The 26,771-nt window shown below is 35.0% G+C and overlaps 1 protein-coding gene across 2 annotated transcripts in view; it reads right to left on the reverse strand.

Annotated features, from left to right (window-relative positions):
• Nucleotides 1-131: 131 nt before the first annotated feature.
• The window catches only part of LOC138318965 (uncharacterized), a 39,045-nt gene continuing 12,405 nt past the window's right edge, over nt 132-26,771 (reverse strand). Inside the window, exons 7-18 of one of the 2 annotated variants that reach the window (XM_069261817.1) lie at nt 24,729-24,861; nt 24,337-24,611; nt 23,901-24,102; nt 21,702-21,952; nt 21,383-21,512; nt 20,169-20,342; nt 18,945-19,103; nt 16,755-16,923; nt 9,624-9,774; nt 7,431-7,686; nt 6,752-6,848; nt 132-4,607 (exon numbers count right to left, since the gene is read on the reverse strand). In XM_069261817.1, coding sequence (XP_069117918.1) covers nt 4,283-4,607; nt 6,752-6,848; nt 7,431-7,686; nt 9,624-9,774; nt 16,755-16,923; nt 18,945-19,103; nt 20,169-20,342; nt 21,383-21,512; nt 21,702-21,952; nt 23,901-24,102; nt 24,337-24,611; nt 24,729-24,861 — 2,322 coding nt within the window. In that variant the 3' untranslated portion in view covers nt 132-4,282. The remainder of the gene's footprint in view (nt 4,608-6,751; nt 6,849-7,430; nt 7,687-9,623; nt 9,775-16,754; nt 16,924-18,944; nt 19,104-20,168; nt 20,343-21,382; nt 21,513-21,701; nt 21,953-23,900; nt 24,103-24,336; nt 24,612-24,728; nt 24,862-26,771) is intronic. The other variant, XM_069261818.1, reaches the window with a different exon arrangement.

Consider the following 26,771-nt stretch of genomic DNA (forward strand, 5'->3'; position numbering starts at 1 on the left):
TGTGAAAAACAGATGGATAAAATGATTTTCGTTGGGAACACGTACAGGACTTCGCTTAGATACAATAGAGGTATTTTGATGAGGATGTGAATACGAACATGTAATAACAAAAAAGAATAATGAACATTAAGTCAAGTTTTTTTCAAACATTTTATGTAGCTTTACTCTGACAGTTTATTTATAAATAAATCACATGATGATATTGTGACATAATTATGTACATGATTGAAAGCTTCAACAGCAACAATATAACATACGTCAGCATTTACTGGCCGATATCTATACAAAATATCGTACAACAGTTCAACACTGGCATTAAAGTGTAAAACCATGGCAGTCATGAGCTGCCAGAAAGGACGGCATCGGTTACATTTGCGTACCACAAGGACAGATAGACGATATAGGACTAAAGGAAGGCTCATTTATGTACATGGATAACATACTGGCCATGTATAATTCTTCTCGGTGACGTGGATTGCATTATTTTCCGATGTAGGTACACTTTCTCTCATACATTCACCTATCACAGCCTATCATATAAACGCACTTGCACAGTGTTTCCAAAGTGCAACAAAAACACGGACGCAAGTTTGGTAAAGAGATGCATGGGAGGTTAAGAAATGTTACAAATAACAAATTATTAAACAAAATTAATATATTCAATCCTCCTATTACCGAAATCTTACAATTTATACCCAGCAACAATATCTTGTAAAACCACTTCTAAAGAATATTATATATCGTGCATGATTCAACGTGAATTTTGACATGTTTAAGTTTATGTCAATAAGGCTCAGTTCCAATTCTAGCGATACACAATTTAATACAGTTATATATCAAACGCTGAAAATGAAATTACAGCGAGTGCTAAGAGATGTAAAAACTTGGTATGACGTCATTAACTGGATATATTTTACTTTGGAAGAAAAGGCGATATTTATTTAACAGAGTGGAAATATAACAGTCAGGTACAATAATAATTAAAGGTAATTTAGACACAGACATCTCAACATATGGTGAAGCGACTGACTCACCTCTTAGATATACCCTGATTCCTACACAGGCTTACAAACACTACAACATGAGGAATTTACATCCAACCACAGCAAAGGACTGACTCATTGTACTAAATCCGATGACAACGTTTTTTTAATTAACTCTTAAAACAAAGGGAATGAGTGAATCATTTTAATCCTAAAACCGTCTTTCCATCAAACTTATCATTTGCATCATCGTTTCTTCCGACATCTGAATTTCTCCCGGGAAACATGGGGCTATTGACGAAACAACAGCAAAATGGAGATAGTTGACATTGAATGACATTGAAGAAAATTAATTATACTGTATTTATCGATTGATTTATTATTCATGTGTTGCATCTTTTCAATTAGCTCTATCGATATTCTTTTTGAATGATCATAGTTTTTTTCTTATCCTCTAGTATCCATTGCGATATCGTTTTGATTTAATACAAGAAAAAATATTACATATACCCTTGACAAATCCTAAGGTTTTTGTATCACGTTTAAAATTACTTGATCTTAGACGAATTATTTTTATCTAAAAATCCCTGTTAAAATTTTGATTGCCGCTGTGCTATAGATACTCATTAAAGACTCAAAGATAATGTTGAAAAGAACGCGTAATCAAGGTCTTTAGAGTTGCATAACCAAGCAAAGTGTTTGGTAATCATCCCTGGACAATATCCAAGAAAATAACTGACAATATATTAGCACAACTTTTTACACAACAACTTATCACAAATTACCATACCACCATTTAATTATCTAAAATATAAAATTTCACCCGATAACTTGCTAGAATGGTAGCAGTCTGGCAGCATATCCTACTGTTGGCGATAAGAGGGACGAGTGTGTTAGTAGAACCGGCTATTAGAATTTTAAACATATACGAAATACATCTTTAAAATATTAAGTGTTTCAAGTACAATGGACGTTAACGTGTAGGGACAACTCCGGTACAAAAAGTTTGTGAATAATTTTATATTACTTTTGGATCATATAGCTTGCGTCCATACATACTCATTTTACATACCATTCAACCTATACCAAGCTCTCATTCTTAAAGCATATAATAAATTAACGATAGAATCACTGTAGTATGGCATCAGTGTATAGAAATTATACAAAATTGTACAACGTGTGTAGCAATGATAAAGCTGTTATTTTGTTTCCATTTTCAACTATATCTCTATGCATAAAATTTTGTGTTCCATTATTTGCCATCTTAATTAATCTTTGTTCTGAAATGTCCGCCAATATTCTCAAGGACGCGTGATTAAAGTATACATTACAAAACAATAAGGTTGATGTATCTTTTAAGTATATCTATTGAATCGGTATACAACTTTATTTCATGGCAGATTATATAATCTTGTTTTCTTTATTAATTCATTATAGTGAATTCGACATTTTGAAACGAAACATTTTATAACGAACTTTGTATTAGTATGCACCAAATGTAAAACTTTTCATGTTTACAAGATTAATTACAAACCGTACATTGAATTAACTATTCTATTTAAAAATGGCGTCTATATGATTCTGATGCAGATAACTCGCATGCCATTTTTAATCATGATATTTACATGTTATCCAATGAAATCTACCTGAGTTTGCAAAATAAATATCCATCATATATATACATAAAATGTTAACATAAAAATAACATAGACGTAACAAAGACAACGAAATTTACATTTTTAAAACAAAACATTATTATCTGTTATTTGCAGAAAGCAGTGATAATTTTCTTAATTACATATACTTTTTTGAATACTAAAAAATTGAATTCTAATTCTATTCTAATTGAATTTAGAATACAATTGATTATCCGTTTACAGTGTTTTTTTTATCTTTGTATCATTAACATTGGTTTCAAATCAGAAAACTATCAATTGGAAGCCGCAAACAAAAGTTAACTAATATTCTGACGTCAATCTCGAAGTCCAGCTTTGAATATGAAGAACGTGCCAGCAGGGTTTTGTAACCAACAAGTATACAATTTGGAATGCCTCACGCGCGAGTCATCAAAAGAAGATTGGTCTAAGTACAATAGCTTCTTCATTTGCCAAATATTTCAAAAAGAATAAAATGTATAATTATTACATATGTGCTGTATGGAGTGAGCAATTATGGTTTATAAACATTTCCATTTTGTAGACTTCACTGCAGGCATGAAAATGCATCTTTGCATAGACTGAAGCAAGTGTACGAGCTTCAAACGTAAACAGGCCTTTTAGTAATTAACATAGAGAAAATAAAATTAATTACAGATACAGAGTTGTTTTTGTAGCCAATAAATTATATCAAAATTGCAAGCTAAACGTGTAAGGACAGCCAGGAAACAAGTACTTCTTTTGAAAGAAAATGGCAATACACACTTTGAAAGAGAGTCATTCATTTTGTTTCTTTGTGTGATTTCTTTGTTTACCTGAAGAAACGACTTTGTAGTTTTAATCAGCGAGAGATAATTAGGACCAATCAAAACTTGTACTGACGAAAAGGAGCAGACCTTGAAAGGCCTTCCAAGCAAAGACACGAGTTACACAGACATATTGCTTCTAATTGATGATTATTGTTTGTATAACGGACATGTGATGATTTCATATAACATGGCCTTAACAAGTGCACTTACCCAATATTGTGCGCTTTTACATTAGTTCCCCGCCTATCAATTAAACAACACATAATAATCAACATCGCCTTTCAGTGGTCGGAACACCACTTGAGAAACAATTTGTGCCTGGTTTTGTGTCCATTGCACATACGTTTAACACACAGATAATGGTCCAACATGAGACATGTGTTTGCCCTCACAACGCATGCCAACTTTAAATTGACACTAAAATAGAATTTGTCCATCCCAAGGAAATTTGGCTTCACAACTTTCCTTCGTTCCCACGGTGGTCCGAGTGCTCAGCAATAGCACACACCTGCGTTTGAAATTTTGCATCACAGAACTGAACTCCCAGCATCTACTGATAACTAGGTAATTGTTTTACGACACTTAAAGACATTGTTTGTGTCACGTCAGATGAATAACATCATATCACAATTTATTTTGACCACATTATTAAAACATCATGTTTATTGAGTCTGGTCAAGCTTCATTTGGGCTTTGTCAATATCTGTTCATAACAGAATCATTCACCCTAGACTATTCAGGAACCAGTAACTCCCATTGACATTTACAGGTGCGGCCACTTTGGTCCATAACGAAGAGTGAGCCATTTTTCACGAATAATTCACATCTGTTTCACTCAGGACATTGTCTCCTCGTCCCGTCCCCGTATCAGCCACTCTGTAGATTTCTCCACACACACAACTCCTATCGGAGACTCGGGTGGTGGCAGTGATATTGTCACTGACTTTGTTTGCGAAGATCGTCCTGTTAACAGGGAAATATGGTCATTTTCTGACTTGGGTATACTACTACTCTCGGACGTGGACAATGGCACATCAATGTTCTCTAATTCTAGATAGTCGCGGTCACGACTCAACAGTTGTTCGATCTCTATACGGAGACCTGCGAATGTCAGCCGCTCAGAGGGGGATTCCATCCAACAACGACGTATTATAGCATATCTGTAATAGAAAAAATAAAGATTAACGAATGTCCATATTTGCCGTTTATATCCAATTTGAACTCGATGTCAAAGCAAACTCAAACGGAACAAACGAAAATAAACAAAGCAGAAACAATGTACATCTATGATATTTATGATATTTCAATATTAATTTTGCAAGTAGGGCACATTTTTCTGTTTAACATTAAATTAGTAAATTTACTGAGCAATAAGAATGGAATCATTTCTACAGATGTGTTTTAAAATGATATTTTCATACAACACCATTATAACTGTACATGATAAAGTCGATTTCATGGTAACAACAATGCATGTTAACTTGCTGGATTAAGTAAACAAGGGTGATAGAACGGATTAGGGAAACATAACATATGGGCTTAATCCAGCCCGAGTACTGCTGCTTAATTGAAGCTCTTTGAAGTATGGTGTCGTTACTAAAATTCTGGCAAGCCATCAGTTGTATCAAACGGAAAAGGTATTTGGAGAAATTCCAACAAAAATACATATTCTATTCATTACGAGATAATTTTAAATGAGTTTGAACTTTGATTGACTAGAAACAAAATGCATTTGTATGTTTATAATTTGTCAAGATTCCTTATGATAAATGATCGATTACAATATTGAAAAAATGATGGGTATGAACGGGTTTTATCTAAGAGATCATAAAGAAATATACGGATGTTTGACAGGTTTGAAATGTTGCTATTGCGTTTGTCCTTCTGTATAAATCATGCTGAAATGGTGGCTTTAGCGAGCGCATGCACATGTAATCCTTTTGATCGTGTTTTAAGTATGGTCTTTATAATCGATTATATGCAGGTGTTTATACAGTCTCAACAAAACTCCAGTGCATGTGAAATAGATTAAAATATATGATCATAGATGTCTAAATCAAAATATTACATATTGGCTACTGTTATAATAGAAAAAAAACCTTGTCCTAGTTATATCAGCGATTATTTGTCTGACAAAAGTACCACAAATATTTGCTGATTTGAAAGGATGTTACTTTCATCATGTTTTAGGGTACTTTATGCCGCATATTTTTGGAATCTCTGCATCCGATATAATATTAAAATTTTGCATAATTATGTGCACTTGTTCCTGAAAATAAACATTGTTCATTGCTCTAATACCGATATACTCCTAGTTATCTTTTGGAAAAGATACTGAGATAATAGCATACATGTGAGTTGGACATCAAGACACGTGGGTATGACTTGGAATATGTTCTGTAATTTGACACTTACAGACACCTGTCTGAGATTGAATGGTAGCGTGACAACAGCTGCCGATATCGGAATAGGCGGAGCAGTTTACGTGGAATATTATCGTAATCTAAAGACGATTTAGATAATTTTTGGAAGAATTTATTTGCTGGTCTTAAGAGTATTTGTGTAAGATGGAGCCGATCAAATGATACCATCAGCAGTTATTACTGACAAGGCTTTGCCAAATCAGCCACTCCATCTAGTGTATAAACCTCAGGTTGCACAGTTGTTCTCAAAGTATCAATTGCATAAGTTGAATGTGTTTATTCTACACGTCTTTAGTCTATGGTTCGATCGTGATAATCTAGAAAATGTATACTGCGTGATTTACATCAATCTTTATGGTTCGTAAACATCAAGGTCTTTGTAGATACAGTTGTCATCAATGCGTCAAAACGAAAGTAATGACACAGCTGATTTTGTTTTTTCTTTTGTTTTCTTTCAAAAAATTTTAACGTACCGATGCGTTGTTACGAACATTGTCTTTTCGTGGCAAGTATGTATAGTTAATTGGAATTACCATAATGATTTCTGTCGATGAGAGTATAGTTAGAAATTAAACGTTGTGGATAAAACTGAATATTCTATAGTTTCAGCTATTTATTTAACGAACAAACTGTTTGAAAACATACCGGTATGTATTGCGTTTTAAAAAGCTAAATTCTCTTTTTAACAAATACTATGGTTTTATTCTAGCCTACTGACACAATTGGCTTTGTTTGTGCAAAATGGTATAGCGAAGCGAGGCACTTTACAACCACATACAAAGCCAAATATGTCATGACACATACAGAAATAGCATACAGACAGCAATAGAAGACACGATTTAGGAGCTTTATTTGAAGTTTATTTGACATTTTGTACTTACAATTCTTTTGAGCAGTTGCTTGGCTTTTCCATTCGGTAGCCGTTCGCCAGAACGTAGTAAAGATCTGCCAATGCTATGTTGGTATATGGTGAACCACCTATTGGAAAGAAGCGAAACGAATAAACTATTGGCGGAAGCATATCATGTTATTTCAAACGATCCCACAATTTCTATCTAATTAAAACCCTGTAAAGTCGATTACAATTACGATAATCTGCACACGAACACAACATGGGCTTTAAATCTCCAGCTTTATAATACAAGTGTCTGGCCTTCTACCAACAAACCTACTGACACATAAATCACTGGTCTGCTCCTGTTCGCTTACATTTCAGTGTCCGACTAAAGCTAGTTTTGTTCAACAAAATATGTTTCAGACATGTTTGACATAAAAATGTCGACATCATTTACGTTAGAGTGCACAGGCAAAGCAATATGTATGTTTTCCAATGGCCTGTCTACACAGAATATTTCTATCTGGCATTGTACCAATGATGGCTAAACACCTAAACACGTATGCGTCCGTTTACAAGTGGAATAAATAATTTTATATCTAATGCTTTGTTATGAATTGGAAATGTATAAGTGTACCATATAAACGTTACTAGTGAATCTACGGTGTTCTGAGAAGAGATTAGCGAGGGGAGTTATTATGTGACTTTATTAAAGCGACACCTACCCATGGTAACAATTTCCCACAGCAGTATACCAAACGACCAGACATCACTCTGTGTGGTAAATATTCGGTCCCTCAGGGACTCTATCGCCATCCACTTGAGTGGTAGCTTCCCGCTGGTCACTTTGTGATATTGGTTGTCGTTGTATATGTCTCTGGACAGGCCAAAATCGCAAACCTTGACCACCTTGTTATAGTCCAGTAAAATGTTCCTGGCTGCCAAATCACGATGGACGTATTTCTTCTCCGATAAATACTCCTGAAATAGAGATAAAGCATGTTATTTGTGACGTTACACTTCTAACAAAAATAAATGTTAAGTGTTGAACTTTATATCACACCAACATCAGCATGTGTATTTTTTATTTTAATTATTTACTTAGCACATTCAGAATGAGATTGTGCTTCAAATAAATCATTTTAATTATTTACATTTGAATAAGTCCAATGTTTTTTTAACCCTGAATAAGCAAATAATCACATCAAATTAGAATATGTCTCCGAATAGCATTGACCCCTGTTCTAACTCGTGAATCGTGCCTATCAGAAGACCTGCGATTGACGAAGGTTTAAATCGTCAAAACATATCACGATCGCAGATTAGTGTTTTCATCTGGATTCCAAAAATACACCTGTTAATGTGCTATGTAAACTATATGCTTTCTAACATTCGAATACCATAATGAAATGGCCGTAAGAAGTAACCGATAAAACAGTTTTATTTAGGTTGTGTTATATCTGTCAGGTTGTTTATTAACAATTCAGCGTCCGGATAACAAGAAGGGTTGCTCGAGTTATCGTCATATTACATCGATAATTAAAAGTTTACTTTGTAAGTGGGTCAGAAGATGATTCTGGTATCTTAAGGCAAATCAACAGCGGAAACCTGAGTAGTAATCACTAGTAATTAAGTGCTAATATAAATGAACCAGGTGGTGGTTTGCCAATCATTATATGACTGGGTAATTACGCAGTTAATCTTGCTATTTCGCGTAATATATCAAGATGTGGTGTTTGTCTTGTATGTTACCATGACATGAATACGTCAGCAATGTATAATTGAGGGATTTTGCGATCAGGTATAATTTTATATTTTAAACGGAATCCTATGTCGACTAACTTTAATCCTATCAACTGCTGTGAAATCTGTTAGATAAGGAATTGCACAAATACTTAGCTGGATTCGATTTTCCTGTGGAACAATTTTTGAGTCTTGGCCAAATATACAGGAAGTACCAAGCTAAATCTGTTTCAATTGATGAAAACAGCAATAAACGAAACCCTTATAAATGTAAACATGTTCGTATACTAGTATTTCTATACCCTTCCTGCTCATTTCAACCGATATGACTCATTAAATGTGTTAAAAATAGCAAGCGTTCTACGAGAGATTACCAGTGATTGAAAAAGTATGCATGCACCAAATAATCACAGGTAAAAACGACATACAGGTGCATATATTCAAAAAAAAATTATAACAAAACCTTGATTTATTTTCATCCTTTTACCGGTTTGGAAAGTGTAAATCTTTCAATGCCATATGCTTGTACCTTATAACATTGCACAATCTTTACTTCTTTACAAGTTTCTGTGTATGGAGAAAAAACCGCAGCGCTGGCAATTATGTATGACATGTATGGTGAAGCGAATCTAGTTTGGCACTAGAATGAGTAAGGCTGACATGCGTAACGCTACTGATTGATTTAACATTTGGTGCGATAATCCTAAGGCTACATAATCTCTCGAACAAAGAAAGTTAACAGCTTTTAAGTGATCCACCATCTGACTTTTAGTGTGCTGCAGTAAATCTACATTGCACTGTTGGGATGGAAGAAGGGTGTCTAGGAATATGAGGCAAACTAGCAAGCTAAGATTCGCATGTACTGCAAATAGTAGAGGTCAAGCTAAGACAACAAGCATTTGCCGGTTGGAGGGTGTGGTGGGGAAAACATGTATTTATTGTATTTTCAAGTATTCTACAGGTACCTCCTGAGTAGAGTAACCGACAACAATGGGTACAAAGTCATTTTCGTTTTGTTTTAAATAATAAATAAAATATTTGTTCCTCGTTTGGAACGCAGTGGCATATACAAGCAATTACGTTATCATTCTTACCGTAACATCTGCATAAAATATTGAGACAATAAACTTTTTCGCATTGCTTATTTTCATTTTGCATTTCAAAAATGGTCTTACCATCGCCATGGCAACTTGTCTAGCAAATGAAAGCATGTCAGCTGGAGTAATGACCCCACTCTCTATTCCACCGTTCATTCCCATAATGGAGTAAACAACCTCACTGGGACGGCCCACACGCTTCTGAAGGTCACCTTCCAAACGACATTTTCTGCAAAAAGATATAAATGAATGTTAGTAAAGTGGAAATAAAAACAACTTCGTAACATATTTTCCTTAACGAAGGATTATGATGTGAATATTAGATTTTAGTTCCGAAGTTTTATCATAAGGATTAAGAAAATCTTTTACGACATAATTTATGTCCTTAATGTTGGGCATGTAAGACTTATTTGATCTAGGTCAAAAGAACTCTCATATTGAGACATTGTGGTATTTAGTTGCTAAGACATAATGTAGGCCACACGATCTATTCGTTATAGACATTGTAACGAGTTAATAAAACTCAAACATACACAAATGCCAATAGAGAATTCTTTCGATACAAAATACATCATTTTGCATACTTGAAATAATCTTTTTATTGTCTTGGTTAAAAATAGCATTAGGAAAGCAATTTGGTTTTTTGAGAATTTGAAGAAAAATAGTAACACAAGTCTGCAGCAGTAAATCACGTTTTGCTGGTCCTGACAGACATTTCTGTACAACAGTTGATTTTCCGAGAAAATGTGTACAATCGTCGACCAACGAAAACAAAATAAAGATTACGTATAACTGATGTTTGACGATTATTGCTTTGGGTATTACAAATATTAAACATGAAGAATCGTCAAATCGGTTTCACAAAAGTACTATTTAATATAAATCGATTTATTAAACCACAATCTTAATCGTAAATAAAAACAGATAACATCAAGCCGATGCAAAAATGTAGTCTCTTGTATGATTGCTCTTCAAGCAAGGCTCGAAAACTTTTGTCGGTGAAAACATCTTTCATCAATTAATAATCCATATGATATGTTGGATTATTTATAACCTATTTACGATCCCTAGATATATTTTGGAGAATGTATAGGTGGTAGTATTTGTATTACCTTTCTACGATCCCTAGATATATTTTGGAGAATGTATAGGTGGTAGTATATGTATTACCTATTTACGATCCCTAGATACATTTTGGAGAATGTATAGGTGGTAGTATATGTATTACCTATTTACGATCCCTAGATACATTTTGGAGAATATATAGGTGGTACTATTTGTATTACCTATCTACGATCCCTAGATATATTTTGGAGAATGTATAGGTGGTAGTATTTGTATTACCTATCTACGATCCCTAGATACATTTTGGAGAATATATAGGTGGTAGTATTTGTATTACCTATCTACGACCCCTAGATATATTTTGGAGAACGTATAGGTGGTAGTATTTGTATTATCTATATACGATCCTTAGATACATTTTGGAGAATGTATAGGTGGTAGTATTTGTATTACCTATCTACAATTTCTAGATACATTTTGGAGAATATATAGGTGGTAGTATTTGTATTACCTTCTACGATCCCTAGATATATTTTGGAGAATGTATAGGTGGTAGTATTTGTATTACCTATCTACGATCCCTAGATACATTTTGGAGAATGTATAGGTGGTAGTATTTGTATTACCTATCTACAATTCCTAGATACATTTTGGAGAATATATAGGTGGTAGTATTTGTATTACCTTCTACGATCCCTAGATATATTTTGGAGAATGTATAGGTGGTAGTATTTGTTGTGATATCTTCCAGCCCATAACGGTACTGGCCCGCGTAAGCAGATCCCAATCTGCATGTTATTCGCTTAATGGTCAATTACACCTGACAGGAATCATTGAGTTGGACATATCTCTATTTACCAGCCTCCCTCCTCCCAATCAGTTTATTCTCACGTTCTCCTCATACACACTATAGTGAAGAACTCTGCATAGCTGTGTACCCTGTATCATATTATATGGATGGGTAAGGGTTTAACCGACTGTTGTTTTGTTGGGGTATTTCCGTGTACGTCGAATTTTGTTTTGATCATATTTATGATAGGATATATGTACGCTTCGTCTAGTGATCTGTCTTACTATCTATACCTTATCCTCATAGTTCACAACGTCTGCATACTTCACTAAGTATGGCCTCCTGAGTGTATGCGAGCTAAACCACTTATTGAGGTAATGCTTGAAATATAATTCCTCTCGTCCTAATATTATACCTCTGATCGGACCAAAGCGCGTGCGAGGAAGGAAATATCAGCGTTATTATGTTTCAAATGGCGGGAACAATTTCTTAAAGTTTTAGAGGTTGCAATGAAAAAATGCAGGAATGCTACTGATGCTTTAATGTTGGGTTCTTGTGCAATAACATCGGTACATGCACTGGATCCATTACTATGTCGTACCTATTATAAAGATTCTAGTATTAAAATGATATTGTCCGTACTTTCTCATGTAAATGGAATTTTAAATACAATTGGGATCCTCAGAGATTGATAATGAATATAGAAAGGAGTCTTAATGTTTTGGACAGGCATGACGTTCAATTTATTCCTGATAAATTAATATTCACTTATAACGAAAAGAAGGCACTGGCCAATTATCTAAAACAATAATGAGATACAAACGCTGAGTTCTGTGCTACCGTAGGAGTGTGTAAAGGGCGTCTGTAATAGCCCCGTTATTATAAATAGACGGATATAAATTATATAAATATATGGTTATATAGGGGTAGATTTAGAAATTGTAATGCTTGTGAACCTCAACGAGTTCGAACGTGATAACAAAAAAACCCATCTTATATTTTTATTTATACGTTTATGCCTATTCAACACTCACCTGACATAAGCGATACACAAAGATGTGATTATAACTAGCGATTTATTAGCGAAATCACTGGATAAATATGTGATTGTCGGATAGATACTTGTCTCGAATGTAGTTCACTTAAAGCAGCACAAAGACAAAGAAAACTGTTTAATTGAACTTACAAACACATATTGTATATGCACTTTAGAATTCTAAGAGATTAGAACATTTCTATGTAACGGTAGCCCCTGACACCCGGCATCCCTGTTCGCTGTCAGATGAACTCAGGGGACGATAACCTCGGGTCACTGTATCCGTACTCCCCTCCATCAATGTCAAACCATTCTAGTAAGATTTATTTCCATGTACGCTCTGGGGATGTAACGAACTACTACAGATGTTCTACATAATTCCATCAGTGGCCTAGAATGTATATATCGATGAAAATCTATGAAAAAATATCTGAAATTTTGACGAAGATTTGCCATGCATTCCATTTTATTCCAACAGGAATCTTATAAAATTACTGGATGCATGATTCATGTTATTCCAAACTGCAACACTCTACTTCTCATGTTTTTCAACAATAATGTCTTACGAACAAGATTTTTTTTTGTCCTTCAGGTACACATGCCTTTGTAAGTCACAAGACGGTAAATATGTACAGCGTTGGAGCACAACTGTCAGGGAATTTCAAATATTACAAGTATGTGCAAGTAGATTGAGGATTGTTAGACGTTTGTGAGTGTTAGAGAGCGTTAATTGGATTCTAAGTACTGTTATACCTAAAATAAGCTTAACCTCTACGTAAACTTAACCGTTGTTGACACCAGGCGGCCTCTGTCTAGTTAGACTGATGATTTACTCCGGGAGGATCTTTCGTTTTATGTTTGAGATGCTATCATCATCCTTATAGATTAATGAACAATGGAAGTCATCCCCGAGAAATATATCTCTAACCCTAAGCTAGCTTTCGTGTGATATACTTTATTTATTACTTCCCCTTATTATTTGGATATTTGAAGCTTTCATGTATATTATTATATTTAAGTTCTTTGAATATGATACAAATTATAGATGTTATTTCCGGGAGAGCGATAGTCTTAACCCATTAACAAGCATAAAGTAGTCATAAAACCGGGTACTTGATGTAGTGATAATGAGATGGTTATTTGAGAAAAATAACAATTCCATACATGAAGATGGCTGTTCATAGTTTCGCCAATTAAATTTATAGCATTTGTTGTTTTATCCCTTCGATGCTTATTCCTTGCATACAATACATCTATGAGGAGTATGTTTTTGGTTTTTGTTTATCAACGAAAAGGTGTTGACGGGAGAATTATGGTGGTATTAGGTGTTATAAAACATTGTCAGAGGGGACACAAGGTATTGATATACACCGGGATCCATAAACAACCGTCAATGTGAAATCTGACTAAAATACAACATGTACACTGTGTCCATAGGCTGTGGGGGTTCTCAAAAGATTGTATTTCCTAATGGAAGTGATGCATTCAGGAATCGCATCCCTCATACAACTATTTATGATGCATGCCAGATAACAGACAACCAAAACCATTGCGTTTTCGCTACATGGAATATTACCACCTTTTTATGGCTTCTATATAGTTTTTTTCAAGTCGTAAAAAAGAAGGTAACACTCACTTATCACGTAAACATTAAACAGACTATTATGTGATCTTAGCAATTCAGCTCAACATGCTTTTATAGACTATATGTTCACAAAACAATGTGCACATACTCTTAGTATATGCCAGTAGTTAATGCATACTATATTTTTATCATAGGGCTTATAAAGATAAAAAAGATACATTTATACAGTAAAACATGTTTATAACGAACATGCGTACAGCCAATGGTGAGGTGGTTTTCATTCCTCATCAAGGTTCCTACAAGATATCTGTGATAATTGTACCCGTTCGTTATAACCGTGTTTTATTGTATTGCGTATTTCCATTCTTTGTTGTTAGTAACCGTTGTGTTGATGAACACAGTACTGAAACTAAATTAATCAGTGATGCACTGTATTGATATTTATTACGTTCGCCATTGAATTGTTTTACATCTGATCTGACACGCACCTTTAGATATACTGCAGTAAGCAAAAAGATATGCTTTAAAGCTTTTGAGATATGTTTGGAATTCTGTTTTGTTACAAGATGAATATTGAATGAAAGAGAGAGAGAAAGAGTAAAAGTACAACTATCCCTAGAGGGTTATGTAAGCCAAATGTGCGTAGCTTAATCCATTAAAAGTGAAGAAAAAAAGTATGAACTAATAGCAAATGCCATATCTTGTAGTGTGTTTATATTACCGATAATATGTCTTATCTTATTTCGATTCCTAAGGGTCTGTGTAATTTAGCAAAGGAATTGAAAACGTAGTAACGTAGCAAGGCATCTTTTACTAAATAGCTCTACCATCAAAATGATTCAGACTCGGTATTAATTGCCCACAGAGGATCCATCTTCTACAAGCATATGTTATAAATTATGGAGGTGAATAGGAATTGCCGAACAAAGTGTAGGCAAACAACTTGACATAATAAAGAATTTCAGGGCTTTATCAATTTAATGACATTATAGAGTGTGTTCTTTACCTTTTACTACAGGGTACCTGTTGTATTACGTTGTACTAGGGTTGGGGAATGAGGTAACTGTGATGTTGTCATGGATACGCAAACCCATGTTAATGCCGGGGAATTATATCACATTTATGGGTTATTAAGCTCTCTAGAACTGACTGACTAATTTTCAAGTTCATAAAAGGCGGCTATTTATTCAGTATAGATGGATATATAGTTGAATGTTATATATCACTTCAAAACGCAATTTATTATTGACTATTCAATTAAAATCAAAATGTCTTCCGAGCACCAGCTCTCAAACTTTTTTAGTTTAGTTTAGCGTTACCATGTATACAGAGAAAACATGTTTTAGCAAAAGCATTAATTGATTCGCCATTGTTGTAATTCCAAGCAGCAAGACAATGTATTTATTTCGCATTATAGTCTTCAAGACGGGACAACATTATTTGCCGTACGGTAATCGGCGTTAGTTACCTTTGTGTTTTAAGATTTGAAATTCGCATTAAAGCATATGGTGATTTTTCTTCATTGGTAAATATTTGTTGTATCGTTTTGATTTTGTGTATTTTTGCATTGTGTTTTGGTTCGGGAAAATGTTGATTTTTCAATTTCTCAACGCCGCAATTAGCTCAAAATCTAACCAAGGGATTGTAAGAGGTAAAATAAGATGAACCATTGTCATAAAACAAATAAATAAAGATTGGTCATTATCATAAACATTTCAATCGTATCGTGATATCCCTCTATTACAAAAAATATACGACTCATTAAATTATTGTTGTTCATTTTATCCTATAACCAAGGTCATTCATTCCAAACCCTATCTAACTCCATACGGACGAACCTATCATTCTGTCCTGTCTATGTCAGGTTTACACACATACATTTGTACTAAATGTGTTACTTTGGCCTTTTCTTTAGCAATTTCTTTATCTCAAACAGTCAGTTTACCTCAGACTGGCAGTGATTACGATTCTTAGATCAGCCACTTTATGTTGACATCGGCCTGTCAGAATAAACCGATATCAAACCCTAGGAGCCGACAGGCAGACCAACTGGTTCTCCAAAAAAACCTAAGACAAGTATTAGCTCCTCAGCAGATATGACCCTCTTATCATCGCCTTTTACATCTGTCATGGAGGACCCATCAACTCGAAGACAACATCACCAGATCTCTCTGCAACTGATGTGCAACTGTTCTTCACGTCAGAGTCTGAACTTTATTAGCTCAATATACCGAAACCCGCGAATTGGCTCCATTGAGCTTTTATGCACTCTCTCGCAACGCCATCATAATCTTATCTGTTCCGTAGATGGTTTAGTACAGATATAAACATCAACTCTGCTGTCATTTTTTCTGAATTATTAATACTTTTCCTATCAGTGTATCAAAACACCTAACCCCAATTCTATATCATCTCCTTATCAAAATTGACTTTAAAATTACTATTTCAATGACGTAGGCTTACAAAGAATAATTTTACTGACCAATGAAAATGCTTTTTTTTTTGTAGATCGTTGAAATATTGATTACTGTTGGATAATAAACATGCACATATTTTATTTATGTCAATACGTTGTAATCAATTGTAAACTACCCAATCAAATGCAAAAATAATGTTTCTAGTTTAAAACATTACTTACACTTTATGAAACGTCAAGGTAATGCATGTGTCCTAATTACAGATAGGAGAACGGAATCCTGTTAGCTTTGATATATATATATATAAATAACATACTTGAGGAAGTTCTGTAGGTTGCCATAGGGGACGTACTCCATCACTAAGGCGATTGGTTCGGTTAGAGTGCAGGCTCCAATCATTGAGACAATGTTTGGATGCGATCCTATCCTCTTCATTAGGTTGATCTCGGCCAGCAGGTCCTCCTTGTAGGACAGTGGTGCACTGTCTGTAAACAGTAACGTTAATATATGCTATATTGGATTTTACTTTCTCAAGACAATGTGTATAACGTAATAGAATAGATATTATTTTCACTACTAACGTGACCACGTGGTCAGTACACTGTTCGGGCGTTACAACCCATCAAATACTTTAAACAATATTATAGATAGAATAGAAGTATAAAGTAAAAACACTTCCATTCAAATGAAAATTGAAAGAATCTTTTTTTTTTTTTTTTTTTTGTAAACATTGAACAATGAAAATTGTATTACAAAACAAAAGGATGAGTAGTAGAGGAGCTATTGTTTTCACTCACAGCGATTTACTGTACAAACATTTGATATTTAAACAAACTAATATGGTATTAAGTGTTATACCATAGACATCTCTAAAACATAATGTTGTACAAATTACTCTTTAGGATGGAGATATATACAAGTCTTGAATCATTTTATATATGTTGTGAACAGAATATTCGAGCGGTGGAATTTTTATTTCCCATAGCCAGGGAGAGCGTAGAATATTGAAAACTGTCAGAGGAAAGTAAAAATGGATTTCAAAGGGATTTCGGTAATAATGCTACCAATTATGTATCACTTCAAAAAATAAGTTTACTTGATGGTAATATAGAACAGCTTTATGATATAAGCTTCTCGCCTCTCCGAGCCAGTTCTGATAACGGGAGTTTGTTAAACCGAAATGCTATTTTGTTAACCACTTTCATCTGGCTTTATGTAACGTTATTACGGCTTCAAACTGATACAGGGGTATTCGGTCGCTATCTACACTGTAACCCATTATAAAATCACCCCAGATAATTACAGCACCTGTTTCGTGGAAAATACTAGTTGAATGTTGGTTATTAAAATGGACGAACCAATATATATCAGTGGAATACTTATTGTATTCACAGTTTATATCCTACTTAACAAGGCATATGTTAAAGAAATGTTGATATATGGATAAACCAATCAAAACACCAATAAGATGGGACACCTGTTCTTATACACATCGTCGCATATACATTGTAACTGGAGAACGCTTCCTATTTTCGGAAAGATACAAGATTTTGCAAGCATAAAACTATTGACCAACATATTTATACACCATGTACATGAGTTTATGTACATTGCACATCAATTTTACTATCATTCAAACTGTTTTTTATGTCTTCATAATGGCTAGAACCTCTAAGTAAACGCGTACTTGAGCACTACCAAGTATGATAACCTTTCCAGTCCAGCTGTTATGTGCAACATTACATTATTGTTGTTACGCACTCCCTTGTCCTATCCTTACTCAGGCACTACAAGGCACTTGGTAAGCCCTTCATACGAAGCGCTATGGTGGTGTCTGCTTTTTGATGTCGCGGTGCACATACGATTAGGACAGATGTACTACAATGTAATATCTGTACCAATGAATTGGTGCATCTCAGCCGTTGTCTTTTGGCTAATTCAGTGCTGCAGATGCTTGGTGAATATTCAAAGTCCCACAAATCCTTGTCAGAGAGAAGTTGTCGTGTTATTACGGAGTGACGATTTGCATGAGACAAAAATACCGGACTACCCATAACATGGTTATGTAACGACCGAGTCAGTAATTCCAGGTTGTTTGATGTACTGAATGACTGTACTTTGGCGGTCATAAAACGATTATAGTGCTAAGCTTACTGTGTCATCTGACAAATCACACGTGTACCTGTGTGTTTGGTCCTCCGAAACGTGTGAGTCATTGGCCTTAGAAACATATGGGGTTTATACATCCCTACATGTTATTGCCATTCTTCTAACATAACATTAAACCGTCCTTGTATGTCTGCTATGTACATCAATATAATATGACCCTCCCCTTGTTAAAGTACCATAGTACTTCTCACATGACCCAATGCCAGCGGCAGCAGAATCTCTTTCGTGAGAATCAGAACTAGATTGAGCTAGTGTGCCGGTTATAACTCTGAAATAGCAATTGAAAAATAAATTGTCTCTACACATCCTCATGGTATCTGTGATTTGTTTATCTCACCTCTAACAAGTTTGATGGCGACCCGCGACTCCTTGTAATATCCCGTGACGACTTTGCCAAATGCGCCTTGGCCAATAGGACTTGAGAACTTGAGAAAGCGAGGATCGAGTTCCCACTCATCACTCATCACCAATAGCTGGTTGGAATAATCGACCTTACCTGTAAATAAACAAATAATTATACGAAAAAAAAGTTATCTGGTGCGGAAAATTAATATACAAAAAAATATCATAAAGAAATACCTAAACAAAAATACAAATAAATATGATGACATAGACTATTAAATATCAATGTATGAAACGAATATCACACGGCCGACTTTGGTGAGGAAATGTGAAAAACCTTGTTTTAAATCACAATAAGTAATCAACTTGTGTCGCGCAAGGCGATCAAGTACGTTTAAACATATTTCTACCATAAAACTGCCTAATAAGGTAACTTTTTATATATGTTTGTTTTTTATTTCTGTGCGTACATATAGATTTAGTGCGAGAAAAGAAATATGTACATTCCATGTTACAGTTTTGATATTATTGAGTCTGACCTATGTCGTATATGTATCATGAAGATGGTATGTGCCTATACCAGTAAACCATTCCGGGGCGACTTTAACCACTATTAGCACATTCCTTCCAGCTACAGTCCGTGGGCTACTACACAACTACTTCATGGTATATTGAGAGAGATACCGACATTTGGACAGCTGGTGTACCATGTGAACCTGAGATACGGAGGCTGGCAGAGTAAGGAGACTACAGAGATGTGAGATGTTGTCTATCTAGGAGGAGAATGTGTTGTGTAAAACACTTTTGACAAGAGTAGTGATGATGTATAGACCTTACTAAATCCCTCTACACTCGTTAGCCACACAAAAGTGAAACTATATAGAAGTTTACCCGGTACAAAAAATACACAAACAATCCCTGCACGTTTTGTTCAACAACATGAAATACCGTGTCCATAAGACAGAGGTGCAGTGTCTATATTTGATTCTTCTGTGAAATATAGTTCGCCCTTTCTCAAGTCTCCGTTGATAGATATATTCAGTCAAACAAGTCTACCAAATATGTGGATGTAAAAAGAATAATCACAAACAAGTCTACCAAATAATTATGTGGACGTCAACGCATTTACCACAATGTCAATTACACTAATAGTCGCACATATTACATTCTGATTAAATCACATAATCACATGACTACCATTGGATCACGTGATACTTACACCCCACATTGGACTTGTAACTGTTGCTCTTGGCCACTGCTGTTTTTGTGATGATGATGTCCTTGAAACTCTGACGTTTCATGTAGATGAACAGCACGATCAGACCCACCATGACCACAGTGGCGATACAGGTGGCGGCCACGACAATATCATTCAGGTTCTTCCAACTTAGATCTGTTGAAAGGACAAGAATAATTATTTATAACGTTACATACACATTTTGTGTTATGTCAGTCAAGCTTTGTTAACATGATTTAGGTCACCCCGTCGAATAATCCGAGTTTAAGTTGTGATGCAGTCAACTTTAGTTCGAGACCAGCAAGATAATTTTATTCAATCAAAGTTCTCGAATGACTGAAGTGAGTTCTCGAGTAAGCGAGGTAAAACTGTTAAACCGACGTAAAATGGTTAATATATAAATAAATTATCTAATATATGGACTATGTTCCTTTGTTTACCATGATGTGTATATATCCCTAGAAAAAGCGTATTTGCCTATACATTACGTGCATTGGAGTTTGATTTAATTGCAATTTATTGCAAATCCTTGTACGAGAATGTCGAACAACTTTTGTGCATATAGTTGGTGCAAAATGCTAGAAATTACAAGTAAAATTTGGAACTTTGCCAACGATTTCTGAAAAACTCCAAGGCACCATAATGTAGAAATAATGGCTGTTATTGCCGATTCCTTCTAAGAGGGGGCTTTAATCAGACAGTGGAATCTAATTGGACTTGGGAAATGTATACAAGGAAGTAAAGTATATATATAATTCAATAAGCAGCTAATATAGTGTAAGACATACGCTAAGATTCAGAGTTCGGGATCGCTAGCATCAGGATAGGAAACCATCAAACAAACTAAAGAGATTAAGTATAAATGTCATATAGAGACACCAGTGTACGCCGGATCTTGTATTCCTTTATATGTGGGATGAACTATAACATTACGTGATGCAATTTAAAATCAGATTTGAATCGCGAATGTATAGCAGTTGAACCTATTGAAGACTTTTTGACTTTGTTTTGCAAAATGTCACTTAAAAGGATCATTGCCCAGACATATTTGAAAATTTAAAATAATGTTCATAACAATATCTTCGTTACCTGTTTCTGGGTGAATATTTTTTCTGTGATGTAATTGAAAATTGTACCCCGTATGTAATGGTACTAGTGACGTTCGTACATACAAATACATGTATAAAGCCATTTACCTCGACTGTCTACAACACGTTGTGGCTCCTTATAAACAATCATGGCATCGGTATTATTGGTGTCAAAGAAAAGATATTCACTGGTATAGGTCTGGATAAGGCCATCGACAGTAGAGTATTTCACCGTGCCCTAGAAATAGAAACAAGGTTAACTTTTACAACAATCATAAAAAACATACCGATTTAAGACCGTTCCGCGATACAACATTCGAGTGCAATATTTTTACCGGTTTTTTTCCGCGCCTTTATACAATGAATCGGTATAAATTGTAAAAGAAAAGGATAAGTCTATACAATCATCGTGTAATTCACAACCTACCAACATTACATAGTCGAGGTGTGGTTTCAGTTCTAGATTGATCAGAGCAGTGTTGAAGATGGTTTTGGTGAAGTTACGCCTCCCACCCTCCGTATATGGCTGTTCGGGTGTCTCCTGGACTTTCCAAAAGACTTCGTAGTACAGGATATTGGAATTGTTAAATGGCACTGTCCAGTTGAATGTCGCTTCCACGCTCTTAGTCATTTCATTGTATACCATCTGTACTAGACGGATATTCCAGAGCAGGTTTTCTGTGGAGATATAATCATAAAATATCATGTGTATGCCTTTGTAGGAAAACTCACGATATAGATCCAATATATTATATCATAATTATAAATGATCAAATAATGATCAATATTTGGATTATAGAAATGAAATTGCTCGATTAATCATTAAATTTTATCATATAATTAATTTTTCTTTGATTTCATACCAAATCTGGCTTTCTGATTGGCCAATATTTTTTTTGCATACCACTATGAAAAAAAAATCCGAGAATGGCGCGAAACCCCGACGTTATCGTGACGTCACAATAGAGACATTAACGTTACGTATTGATTCCTTTAAAACCACTATAATGTTACAATTAAACACACTTCATTTTATCAAATAGAGTATAAAATTATTTATAAGTATTGATGTCATTATTTTAAAATTTTATCGGGGTATGAAAAAAAATTGTTCGCAAACTTTTGTGAGAATCCGCTACGCGGATGCACACAGTTTGCAAACAATTTTTTTTCATACCCCGATAAAATTAAAAAAAATAGTGACATCAATGCTTAAATAAGATTATAACATATACATGTTTTATATTTTTCAAAGGTTTTTTAAACAAACACTATTTATAAAATCACATCCTATCCATGGAGAATTGTACATATAAATTCCATTTGTACAAACGTAACAATTGAAAATTCAGTATTACCGAAACAAACATTAAACTACCAGTTTCTCTGCATATTGTTAGATTTTTAACGGCTACGCGGATTCACACAGTTTGCAAACAATTTCTTTTTTCATACCCCTATAAAATTTTAAAATAGTGACATTAATGCTTAAATAAATTCTTAATATTTCAAATAATATATGAGCACCGTGTAGCAATGAATGGTGCATTTTATACATGTATTTTACAAAAACAGTATGTAGCGTGAATCAATTTGCAAATGTTACATATCTTTGTATCAACGAAACACATTAAAATTGAAGCAATGTGGGATAATTTCGAGTTGTCTTTCTGTTTATCTTAGATATATCAACTACATGTACTACAGCCTTAAAAAGTGGTTCTGATGTTATCAAGTTAATAACAGAGGCCCTCGGTGTCGAGATAAATCCTCACTCTTGTGATCTGGAGAAATTGAGCTAACGAAAAACAAGGACTTGGGTGCAAAACATCAGCATCAAGCTTTCTCGTCTTTATCATAGGAAGAAGCGCGCACGTAAAGGTCCCAGCAGACCTTACGGTGGTGGTAATGACGAACTTAAACCAAGTCAAAATGCTTATATCTGACGATATCTGAAGAACTTAGACTACAATTGCTTTTAAAAGTCATGTTTTTGCCACACGTTTTGTCACCAACATAATCATCATACAAGAAACATCAATCTAATTTGAAGGGGCGGCGCCGTGTTGAAGTAGTTTATTTGTTACTTCATAAACAGGCGAATATATTACTGACTGCTGGATGCACTCCTGTCATGTTACGCTAATGACTAACAGATCTGACAAGTTTTCTTAGATAATCAATTCCATTATTTCGTTTACAACCACCTTTCACTACACAGGGGTGTTTACCATCACATAAAACCCAGCAGTAAATACTACAAAGTTCGGATAATGTGTTACGCCCCCTGATAACCCTACATAGAGCCACAGCCTCATTGACTTTTGTCTTTTATCTTATTCTCTTTTAAACAGGGGTAAAGATGGATGATCGTTTGACAGTTTTGTTAGCAGATAGACCCGTTAGATTTTACTTTTACTAGTAGTGCTGGGCAGTAGATTTATAGAAGGCCACCAAAAACATCTTAAAATACAAAATTTATTTTCCGGAGTAAATTGTTTCACTTAATAGCCATTCCACCCATTTAGCTTTTTTTTTATTAATTTACATATATGTCAGCTTTTATTTTCCATATCTAATAGCTATGATATGCAAGCTACTAATAAAGAAATAAAAGCAAACTTACCCTCTGCTGAATCGTCGTCCGAGGATGGAAGTTTTGTGGAGCCCGATGTATCTGCAGGGCAGTACTTAAATGTCTCCTCGTCCACATCTGGACAGAATGGGGTTAGGAAGTCCTTGTCCTGGCTATATATACCTGTCTGATCGCGGTATTCTACCATGACCATGTACTGGGCATTGTACATCACCTCGATACTGGACGATGGCTAAAGTACAAGAACGTATATAGATATTAGTGGCATCATAGAATTATCTACTTTCAGGGCAGATGTTGTTATAATAAGCTTAGAGCCTCAATGTTCAGAAACGATATGTATGTCCATTGTTAGCTCTGTTTCAATCAGGCAAGATTTGTCATTGATGTAAAAAAATCATAAAAGGTATGGATCGGTAAGTTACAGTAAAAACAATAGCGTCAAGGATAACTTCAAAGTATATACCTTGTCCGAGAAGCGAAAGAAGACTTCGTATTCGAAGTACTGGGGTGGTATGTTGCAATGTGGACTGTCTTCAAATATTCCACATTCTTGCAGAAATATGTGCACGGCGTATGGTATCTCTTTATCTGCATGTGACTGGATATGTGTTGGATGGTTCCATTCGATCAATGCTTCGACTTTACCATCGAGGTTACTTTCCAACGTCTTCACCGTCAAATTAAGCTTCCCTGTGGACGCCACCCCTCTCACTTCATCCACATCTTTGACCGTCATAGCTGTAAGTTACCATGGCTTTGTGAATATTTGTATCGTTAAAACTAGTCAGTAAAACACAATACCGTAAAACAATCGTTTAATGTTTTAATGCATATCTAAAATTAAATTGAACTTACATCCTTCAATAGGTGAGTAACCCGCATCCACAAAGGTATCTACACGTGTTCCGTTCTTGTTGACCGCCATGAGCCAGAATTCGGGTGAAAATGGAAGATCGTTTTGAGCCAAGGCCACAGTTTCTGACGCCGTCTGTAAAGCAAACACCACACTCTATACATTGAATGTTTCAACACCATTCAATGAATAGTTACATTGTATATTTTTATAGCTTATGTATTGTGTATTGCATACTTATCTAAGGCAAGTCTTTGCCTCCTTTAGCATTCAATTGAATCAATTTTGTCATTTTTAAATTTGTTTTCATTTATTTTTGGGCACTTGTTGTTGATCTGCCCTATTTCAATCATTTTAAAAATAAATGTTACGTGTAATTTCTATGTCTTCAACAAATTCATCTGCAAAACATCGTATCATTACAATATCAATATAAACAAGGTCATTTTTCTGTCCAGTATTTGACATGTACACACCAGTAAGCTGTGCCAGCTGCAACACGGTTTCTAAGTGCACCACAGATGTTAAAACACTGCTTACTAATCAGACGGGTGTCTTTGTACATCAAATCAAGGCTTTATCCGCTAATGAGGCGACACTTTATGGGTTGACCACGTTTTCTGCACACAGACCCGTTTAAGCTTTTCTGCAAAGTCCACACTTAAGTGTAATTCTGTGTGTAATTTCGAGTTAAACTCTCTACGGTTGGTATAAATCTACTGAACTGTGCATGTTTCTGGTGTGTTCTGTTTTCGACTAATTACCGCCACTACTCGTACCCTGTATACGGCCATGCTTGCATCTCCTGCGATGATTAATATTTCATATGGACGTGATGTGTAGAACACGTTTTTATTTGTAGTGTCTTCGGTTAGAAAGAATTTTATGATCTGTTTATATGAAGTATTTCACGTCCAACAAAACACCAGAAAGCTAAAGCACTACCATTGTTGGTACATATATTGTCAGGGATTATCACTATAGAAGTAGTAACAACAGCAATCAGTAGTTCCGCAGGCCTGTAAGGGTTTGATACTGTAAGGATACTGTGCTAGAAGTTTACGTTAAGATTTTCTCTCAAAGATGCAAGTCAATGTTTAATACCTGTCTTAATGAAAGGGAAAGCAGTCATGTGCGGGCCAATCAATACATGTACTTCATTAGTCTGCCCAAATGCTCCTGGGACTTAATCAAGGTGTTATAATTTGGTAGAAACAAAATAATAAACATTTTCGTTCTTAATTACGAATCTTGGCCGGAAGCAAAGTTTACCTCTTATACAGGCTATGAATGGTCGTTTCTGGTTATTGTTGATCAGGGACAGACCTATGCTTATACTTTGTATGAGCATAAACTTTAACGAATCAATTACAATGTACAGCTTACATCTTTTTATGCTATATTAGTATGCAATCCCCAATGATTTACTTCGGTATAAATCAAACAGCGAACATAACGTACAATTCATATGTTAACCCGTCTTTGCTCTTTCTTTTTCTTACAGGTTATCCACGTCAACGATATCAACATTTATTCTCTTTTGTTAAAATACATACAGTATTCTGCAATTTCATATTACCTTTCATAATGAATATTTTCCATCAGGTAACTGTATGCGTACGCGTCTACGTATCATTTGTTTATATTGATATCATTTTCTAAGCGTGGCTTCTTACCAAGTGTACCCATGTTAATTGTTCAGAAACACTTCAGCAGTAAATATAGACATGTCTCGCATTTTAATTAGAGCAAATAGTTACAAATTCCACACGCTGCGCCATCTCGAGCAGTGGAATTATCCCTGCATGGTTTTCATCATCACCATCATCAGGCAGTGCCAAGAGTTCTGTGCCGTAGTATTTTCCACATGCTCCTTTGTTTGTTTGCAAGCAGATTTTAAAATACCAAACAAACAATAGCTACAGTGGATGGTCTATGACCTCTCATAAACCGGCTATGTAATGGCAGTGTTTCTAACTATTGCAACTGTTTTAGAGGGGCACCTGGCTATCTGATAGTAACGGGCGAGTCTTTGCCGATAGAAA

The sequence above is a fragment of the Argopecten irradians genome, chromosome 3, assembly GCF_041381155.1.
Source record: "Argopecten irradians isolate NY chromosome 3, Ai_NY, whole genome shotgun sequence".
NCBI lineage: Eukaryota > Metazoa > Mollusca > Bivalvia > Pectinida > Pectinidae > Argopecten > Argopecten irradians.